The sequence below is a fragment of the Antrostomus carolinensis genome, unplaced genomic scaffold (assembly GCF_000700745.2).
Source record: "Antrostomus carolinensis isolate BGI_N321 unplaced genomic scaffold, ASM70074v2 scaffold3806, whole genome shotgun sequence".
Classification (NCBI taxonomy): Eukaryota; Metazoa; Chordata; class Aves; order Caprimulgiformes; family Caprimulgidae; genus Antrostomus; species Antrostomus carolinensis.
Window position 1 is genome coordinate 7,793 of NW_010321013.1, and position 9,708 is coordinate 17,500.

Genomic DNA, 9,708 nt, shown 5'->3' on the forward strand with positions numbered 1-9,708 from the left:
TAAATTGGGTGTTACTTTTTGTGTTGGATATTCAGTAAGGCACTTAGAAATCTAAACCCTTCCTTCCAGAGCACAGGTTTTTTTCTAGTTTCAACCAAGGTGACTATTTGAATATTTTACCTAGGTTTACATTGCCCGTTTGGGTAATTGAGTGTCAATGTGTGTCATAAGTAAATGGGAATATTCCTGTAGCCTGTATTCTTATATGGAAACTAATTTTTAAAATTATTTATTTATCCCCCTCCGCCCCCCCGAGCTAAGGATGATCTTTATCTTTGAATTTAGTTAATAAAGATAGTTGAAAAGTTCAGGGATCTAAAATACGTCATTTAAAATGTGTTAGATGCTGAAGAATCTAACTTGTTGACACCAAAAAGTAAGGAGTATGTGCAGTGTTAAATGGATAGTTGTTTCTGGAGGGCCTTGGCTCTAACCTAACTAAAATAGTATAATGGTTATAGTAAAAACTAAAAATACTTGCCTTAATTGAGGGTGTAATCCAGAAGTAAACATAGTACATTCTGTCCTTTGTGAACAGCAGCTAAAGTGACTGTGTGCCTGATCCGCACACTGTGAATGTGTAACTTGATGTTTCTGTGTTAGCTCTGAAGTGGAACAGTTACAGCTGTATTCTGCAGGAAAAAAAAAAAGACTGAGACTTTCAGATTCTCAGCAGAACTGGTACACTCTGTATTCTTTTAAATATATACTTTCAAAAAAGTATAGCTCTTTCTTCTTTGACAGTGGTTATTGAATGTCCCTACTTAAGATCCAAAGTTAACAAACAATAGTTTATAGCATATACCTATTGGAAAGTATGTATCATTGAGGCTGTTAATAATCTTTTCTACAGGAAAACGTTTTGTTGTTGTTGTTGCAGAACTGCCATCTGTTAAAGCAATAACATTATTGCCTGAATACCATGAAATGTATTTCAACGTGAATGGTTTATGGAGTTTGAGCTCTGAAAATCATGTTTTAAAAGCATGTTTTATGTGATTAGGTCGTGCATTTAGGCTTTTTCTCCTGAAATAATTTGATCAGGTTGTCCTGGTTTTTTAGCTGGAACAGAGCTGGGTTTATAAAGACTTAGAGTCAAAAGGATTTCAAGTTTTTCCCAAGTATCTTTTTTTCTTTTAAAAAGGTTATTTTAAAATATATTCCAGTGAAATGTCAGAGATGAGCTCTGGTTCCCTTTCAGAAGTCGGTCCTCTGCTCAGATGCACTGACAGAGTGTCACCTCTCCTTTAGCAGGCTGCTGGAAACCACCTGGAAAGCTGAGTGCTGATTGTGGGTCGTGAGCTTCTGTTGGGGTGTAGGAATGTGCCCTGGCATTTTGGGCTACTTTGTGTCTTTGCATCGTCTTTAGATGTGTGGGCACATATCGGAGAGCTTTGACAGGTGGCCACTAAGGAAGTGAATAAGGACAGTGAGGCCTGTGTATGAAGAAAGGAAGAGATGTTATTCCCAGTTCAGGCAGTTGCAGTTTGATAAGCTAACATACTGGTGAGGACTTAACTTCCCTTTGCTGTATGGTGGACTCAGTGCGTGGAGTAAATAATGTCGATTAAGGGAGTTGCTATGCAGCTGCAATTTCAAATGAAAAATGGGTTGTGTTGTATACCCAGGTACTTCATTCTGCATCCTTCATGTGTAGGTGCTACCTACTGTTTTGGAAAAGAGAAAGATTTAAAGCATTTGTAGTTAACCAAAAGTCTTCTCATACCTGCAAAGTATTAGTAACCACAACTGAAGTGTAAGATTTAGTGTATGTGCTTGTGTTCCTGTGATTGCTATTGTGTACAAGTTGGCCTTTTCATCTTCAAAACAATGAAAGTAATCTTTGCAAGGTAAGTTATTCAGAGTCTCCTTCATTGTTCATATCTTTGCAAGTGGCATGGTGAAGGCAAGGAGTCCTTTTCTCCTATGTGGTCAGCGTGAGAGTGTTTAAAAACATTAGTTGTGTTTGGCACTTGGAAGTTTTGAGTGGTGGTATAGTTGGCTCGCCTCTCACTTCATCTGTTTCTTTTCCATGAACCAGTGTATATCGTTGTGATGGATTTGCAGACGAAGGTCATTGTATTACTTGTTTAAAGAGGTGATAGGTATGTCACATTTAAACATGTTTTGTAGTCACTTTTCAGTTTTAAACAAGTGATGACTCTTTGGCAGTATTTGTAGTGTCTTTTCACCATAAATTAGAACTTAAAGGTCATCTTTGGAAGAGTAAGAATTATTATCTCAATTTAAATGTAAAGATTATAAATATTATACCACTATGTTTTGACCTCTGGAGTTTATTATTGAGTTGGAAGGTATACCTTACAGGAAACAGTCTTCAAGCAGCAAAATCTAATTCTTGCTTATGTTAACAAACAGTACAAAAGATTCATTTTGCATCCTTGGCATTTTTTTGCATCCTTGGCATTTTGTATGATCAAAATGCCAAATTACTCTAAAATGTGAATCTATCATGCAGTCTTCAAAGACAAAAACAAGTTAAAAAAATAAAAGAACTTCCATATATGGACAGAAAATACCAATCTCTACCTTTCCTCTGCAAAAGCAACAAATCCACAAGGTAATAAATCTTCCATACTTCCTATGGTAGAACGTTTGTTACCTCTTTAGTTTGCTTTTGTTATGAAAACAAATCACAGAGCCACTGGCAATGGTAATGATACGACTTCTTCTTTTGCCACCCTTTCCTCAAATTTAAAAAGAGGGGAAAAAAAAAAGGAGAAAAAAAAAGGCAAATTCACAAACACTTCCAGTCAGTGCCTCTGACTGTTCAGATGAGTTGAGAAGGTTATATAGTACCTGAATTAACATACATCAGCTAAACATTTCAGCTTATTGCCTCTGACTGTTCAGATTAGTTGAGAAGGTTATATAGTATTAACATACATCAGCTAAACATTTCAGCTTAGACTAGTCTTGGGTGAATGTCTACAGTAGAGGATAGAGAGCTTTGTATTTACTTCTTTTCCCCAGGGATTTTGAAACGAGTGTTTGTGACCCATAGGAATTATCTATTGCTGCATTACATGGTCAACAGACTTCAATATGTAAACATATTAGTAAAACAGTGCAAAACTTTCAGTAGAAATATTGATGATATCAAAAAGATTAAAATTCTTATAAAGACTCTTCAAAATAGCACATTAGAAAAGAATTCTTGAATTCTTGGCAATGATAGAAAGATCTCTACAGCAATAAATTAGCAGATGATTCCTTAAGATCGCCATGCGTTCCTCCCCCAGAATTAGTTGCAATTTCATTAACCTCTGAATAAAACTGGAGAATTTAGGTGCAGTCTTGTGATAACAGTTTAATTTTCAGTGCTGTTGTATTATGATTTCTTGCCTTGGTGAGGAGGTTGTATGGGAGATGTTGTAGAACTTGCAAGAATTGTCAGTATTGGTGTCCTAGGGCTGGCTAAAAGATTACCTTGCCAGTGGTGTGTGCAGCCTGGATCTGCCAGGTGTTTGCTTCCTCCTTTCTCACCACGCTCGTTCTGACTGTCTTGGAAATCTTTGCAATTCCTACCTCCTATTCTCTGCCTATCACTTCAGTTTGATAATTGATTTGTTTTTTTTCTTGACTTGCTTGAAATTGCTTTTTTGGATCTCTTTTATGTTTGGCTTAATTACAGCTAACACTCAGACAAAACACCAGAAAGTCCCACACTGCGTGCTTTTTACAGGAGTACCAAGGATAGGAAGGCAAAGCTGTTGGGACCCTTAGTTGCTGTGAAGGACGGCTGTGGTTTGGTGTAACAAATAGCTAATGGTACTGGAATGGCATGGGATGGGGACTGGAAGCAAATAGCTCATTTTTGTGTATCCAATCCACAGTTCAGTACACTAGGGCAGTATATTGAGAAACTTTGCAAAGCTGCTTTGTGATTATTTTATCTATTTTAGTAATGTTATCACAGTGATGCTGTAAGAATGACAACAGTACTGTGAACGCAAGCTATTTGTTAGTTTCTTAAATATTTAGCAGTAGGCTTTGAAAAACATTTCTGTTTAGAGTTATTTCTAACCTTTTTAATATTCTCTAAATAAATTCATGGGAAGATTTATTTTGTGTGTATTTTAACAAAGATAGGATGCTTTAATGCTGAACTTAAATGCTATTTGAGAAATATTTATGTACCCATCCTAAAGAAAGGTTTGTAAACTATAAGTGGCTCTGTGTGCAGAAGGACGTTTGCAGCAGTTGAAGTATATAGATGTATCAAGAAATTTATCATAGGAAATTTCCTAATGGTAAAGATTAAGAGGTATCAGAAAAGTGTTTTATGTTTAACCATCTCTAGAACTTTCAGGATTTAGAGCAGGAAATGAGAAAATAAATAAAAATTGAAAAACAAGAGCACTTTTTTCTAGTCAGACACGTGTATCTTGTTCCTCTGAAGGTCTTGTCAGGTTTGACCAGGTAACAGGCAGAGACACTTTGTGTTTGTATGATGAAAAAGTTGTTCAAGGCTTGCCTCATTTTTGTATAAATGTTTATTTAATAGCTTGCATTCCAAGCTGCTGGTGAACTTTCTGTTGTCTTCATCTGAACAGAGATAGCACCAATAAAACTGGGTGCTGTACCTGCTCCCCTTCAACAAAACGTTGTGTAGCCTAAGAGAGGATTTACTTAGCTGAGAAAAAAGCCTCATGTCCATTTTCATTTTTCTCTCCTGTTCTTTCTAATAATGATTCTGTGCATTTTGCAACCCTTATTGTTGGTCAAAGCCTTGTGTCTCTGTCTTGGGAACTTAGCAGTCATCTTTCCTCCCATCCTATTTATGGGTTGAGAGGTTCATAGTTGGGAATAGAGGCTGTGCTCCTGATCACCTCAAAGCCCTCTTAGCTAGCTTGTCAGAATGTCATGAGTGTACATGTTTAGATCTTTTCTATTTAGATGGAACTACTTTTGCATGCTCCCTAAAGTCTGCAGATAAATTATTGCAACATAAACTGTATGCCTGCAGCAGTTATAATAACTCTTCTGCTGATCTGCTGCCTACAGGTCTAAGGTACTGGGCAACAGAGATCTATGTGGTTAAATAAGTGGTTGCTGCCTCTGAAGACTAATGGGGTGATGCAGCTTTTATCGAAGTAATTTGTCTGGCTCAAGTAATTTAATGCACATCTTTTAATAATAAGTTTAAAAGTATATAGTTATTTCCACTTTTAGAACATAAAACTTCCTTCCTGAAACAGCGCAGGACTGGAATAGTTCAGTGTTGGTAAACTCAGGCATGCAAATGAATTCTTCAGTTCCTCTGCTGATGTTCATTATGCATAAACACAGACTGAATTAGAGTGTAATGACTGTGTTTCTCTTTTCAGGACATAAGGGACGCTTTTACGTGGTAGAATGGATGAACAGTCGCAAGGCATGCAGGGGCCTCCTGCTCCACCATTTCAGCCACAGGTACTTTTTTAAAAAACAAAACAGTTACTCAAGAGAGAATGCTATTACTTCTTAAATACAAAAAGAGAGAAATTAGAAAACATTATTTCTTGTGGGGATAAAGAAGCTATGAACAGATAGAATGAATTCTGGTATCTTGAAATCAACTGAATATCAATCCTGTATTTCATAGAAGACAATTACTTTTCAGTTTTGCTTCCTTATGCTTCACCAACTTTGAGGGTTTGGAGTTGGAGTGGGAGTAGGCAGCAAAGATGAAGGTGGTTGTTTTCCTGAGAAATGGTGAGCTGTTAAACGTTATATGTTTTGAAATTGTATCAGAATTACCATGTTCATTTCAGACGGTTACTTTCAACTCTCTCTTCTCACAGCTCTTGACAGTGATACTATATATATGGATTAGTGCTGTTACCTCTTGAAACCAGGCAAGAGAAATTCCCAGTAGTTGTAGTTCTGTTAGAAAGAAGATGCATAAGAAATTTAATCTTGGATATATATTGATGGTGTGAAACAAAGGATAAAGATTATCTGATAAAGGATAATACTGGGATATTGCTTTTTGACATTTTTAGGAGTTAATTCTTTGAAGGGAGTACAAGAGCCTGTAGAGGAATGCACTAAAAATATTTACTGCAGTGACCACTCAAAAGTAGAAGCTAGACAGTTCTTAACAAAGCTGGAACCTACCTCGTGAAACTTAATAAATTTACAATAACCAGCTTTCCTTAGCTCCAGTGTTTTTATTATAGCATTGTGATAACAAAAAATCTGGATTTAATAGCCTTTATAGTGATGCATTTATACCAATGCAAAGCAGTTAGAAATTTAAGATGAAGGTATAGCTATGCATACAGATATTTTGAGAAAATACATTTGTAATTTTGAAACAGAAAATGAATACTTAAAATTCATATTATGAATATCGTAAAGGATCCCCATTATTACAATTTTTTTCTTTCCTGACTACAGAGAAAATAGAACACAGCTGATTAAGGCTTCTGTGTTTCTGGGAAACCTTCCTATGTTTTCTGTTTGCTGACTACAAACAGGTTTCATGTTTCCTCATCTGTCTTCTGAGTATTTGAATACCTGTTTCTGATTCATAGAATCAACTTTTTGAGGACTGGTTCAGTTTTAGGAATATTACTCTAACCTACGAATTCAGATTATGAATTCATACTAGTAAAATATGCTTCTGATTTTACTGTTCCGAGTAATATGACTCATCTAAAAGTATCCAGTTTCCTCTGCAGTAAACTGGACATTCTAAAAGCAATACTGCTGTAATTGGCTAGATGCTTTCTACAAAAGAAGAAACTAATGTTTATGCTCACCTTTGGTTAACTGTCAAGCATTTTTGTAATCTGTGTCTCATTACTCTGTTTTAAATCAAATGCTATGTAAACTGCACTAAGCATGATATTTGTGATTCAGTTTGAGACAAAAGGCTTTGGGTTTATGGCTCCGAACGGGACCTGCATCAGAATATTGTCTGGTTTGGATTTCAAGGGGTAAAGAGTGAAGAGGAGCAAGCATGCTCTGATAGTTACATTGCTAGAGTAATGTTAAAATAGTCATTCAGTGATGTTCTCATCTTGTTAATCCAAATTGTTTTTCCTGTGAGCCAGATAGATACTTTAATTCTTACAGATTGCTCTGCTAATGGAGCATGCTTGTGGTGAAAACTAGTAATGAAATGAGGTTACTGTACTAATTGCTGATACGTTCAGGAGAAGCAAGAACTAAATACAACGGGTTATGAGCAAGATGGGGTTCACCTTTCTCAAAGAGGGAACAGCATTTTTGCTCATGAGCTAACAAGGCTCACTGACAGAGCTTTAAACTAGACTTGAAGGGGGAGGGGGATAATATCAGGCTTGCTTGTGACAAGCTGTGGGATGACATGCCAAGGTTAGAGGGATGGGGTGCTAGTGAGGGCCCTCACCCTGTTGCTCTGAGGCAGTCTGTGTACTGCAGCACACTTGGAAGTCTCACAGAGGTGAGCCAGGGGCTCCTGAGGTAATAGGAACCAAAAGAGAAACTGCAGTGAAATATCTCAAAGGAATTAGAGGAGTGTTCCTCTAAGAAGGTGACCTGTCTGACAGCCTAGCTGAAGTGCATCTACAGCAATGCATACAGTATGGGCAACAAAGAGGAGGAGTTGGGAGCCACTGTGCAACTAGGTATGACCTAGTTGCTATTACTGAAACTTAGTGGGAAGAATCCCATGACTGGAGTGCAGCTATTGATGGCTACAGGCTGTTCAGAAGGGGCAGGTGAGGAAGGGGGGGGTGAAGACGTTGCCCTCTATATCAAGAAATGGGTAGAGTTTGAAGAGCTGTTGCTGAAGAACAGGCATGAGCAGATTGAAAGTTTATGGGTAAGAATTAGAGACTGAAGCAACAAAGGGAACCTTGTGGTTGATGTGTCTACTACAGGCCACCTGATCAAGGGAAACCTATTGACAGAGCCTTCTTACTCCAGCTACAGGAGGCATCATGCTCGCAGGTTCTTGTCCTGCTGGGTGACTTGAACTACCCAATATTTGCTGGATAGGTAGCATGGTGAGCTGTAGGCTCACTTCTTAAGCCAGGTGATAGACAGCCCTACCAGAGGGGATGCGATACTCACCTGATGATCACCAACGCAAGTGAGCTAATCAGTGTTATCAAGATTGGAGGCAGCCTGGGCTGCAGTGATCATGTACTGGTGGAGTTTGCAGTCCTGAGGGATATGAGTCAGATGAAAAGTGAAGTCAGGACCCTGAATTTTAGGAACACCTGATGATCACCAACGCAAGTGAGCTAATCAGTGTTATCAAGATTGGAGGCAGCCTGGGCTGCAGTGATCATGTACTGGTGGAGTTTGCAGTCCTGAGGGATATGAGTCAGATGAAAAGTGAAGTCAGGACCCTGAATTTTAGGAAAGCAAAATTCCAGCTGTTCAAGGAATGAATCAATAGGACCCCCTGGGAAACTGCCCTCAGGGACAAGGGAGCAGAACAGAGCTAGCAGATCTTTAAGGACATTTTACACAGAGTGCAAGAGCTCTCAATCCCCAAGTGTAAGAAATCTGGCAAGGAAGGTGTGAGGCTGGCATGGCTGAGTTGAGACCTGCTCGTCAAACTGAAGGGCAAGAAGGAAATGGACAGGGAATGGAATCGGGAAAGGTATCCTGGAAAGAGTATAGGGACACTGCCCAGTTGTGTAGTCATGTCATCAGGCAGGCCAAGGCGTGGATGTACCTGAGTTTGGCAAAGGATGCAAAGAATAATAAGAAGGGCTTCTACAGTTATGTCAGCCAGAAAAGGAAGGTAAAAGAAAGTGTATCTCCCCTGATGAGTGAGACTTGAAAACTGGTAACAGCAGATGAGGAGAAGGCTGAGGTACTCAATGACTTTTTTGCCTGTCTCCCCTGACAGCCTCTCTTCCCACACCTGTTGAGTGGGTAGGTTGCAAGGCAGGGGCTGGGGGAACAAGGTCCTGTAAGAGAAGATCATGTTTGAGATCACTTGAGGAGCCTGAATATATGTAAGTCTATGGGAGGTGATTCTGCCCCTCTGTTCTGCTCTGGTGAGACCCCACCTGGAGTCCTCAGCACTGAAGGACATAGACCTCCTGGAGCGGGTCCAGAGGAGGCCACAAAAATGATCAGAGGGATGGAACACCTCTCCTGTGAAATGAGGCTGCGAGAATTGGGGTTGTTCAGCCTGGAGAAGAAAACGCGCCAGGGAGACCTTATTGTGACCTTTCAATACTTGAAGGGCGCCTATAAGAAAGATGGAGACAAACTTTTTAGCAGGGCCTGTAGATATAGGACAAGGGGTAATGGTTTTAAACTCAAGAAGGGTAGATTCAGACTAGATAAAAGGACAAAATATTTTATCATGTGGTGGTGAAACACTGGCCCAGGTCGCCCAGAGAGGCAGTAGATGCCCCATGCCTGGAAACATTCAAGGTCAGGCTGGACGGGGCTCTGAGCAACCTGATCTAGTTGAATATGTCCCTGCTCACTGCAGGGGGGGGGTTGGTCTAGGTGACCTTTAAAGATCCCTTCCAACAAAAACCAATCTATGGTTCTGTGACATTTTAAGCTGGTTGTATTGGATAAGTTTGGGTTGTAAAGAAACTTTATTGCTTCATTATACACATTGAATAGTGCAGTTTCCTTTGGGATTTCACTGGTAACTTTTCTGAGAAAATAATTTTTCTGTTGCTGTTTCTCATTTTGTAGCTGGCTATGAATCTGCTCAATGTTCTCTCTCAACCTGAG

At 39.1% G+C, this 9,708-nt stretch overlaps 1 protein-coding gene across 1 annotated transcript in view; it reads left to right on the forward strand.

Annotated features, from left to right (window-relative positions):
- The first annotated feature begins 5,355 nt into the window (after nt 1-5,355).
- Nucleotides 5,356-9,708, forward strand: part of NEK7 (NIMA related kinase 7) — a 50,948-nt gene continuing 46,595 nt past the window's right edge. The window contains exon 1 of the mRNA XM_010169758.1: nt 5,356-5,436. Within this exon, the coding sequence (XP_010168060.1) occupies nt 5,380-5,436 (57 nt within the window). The 5' untranslated portion in view covers nt 5,356-5,379. The remainder of the gene's footprint in view (nt 5,437-9,708) is intronic.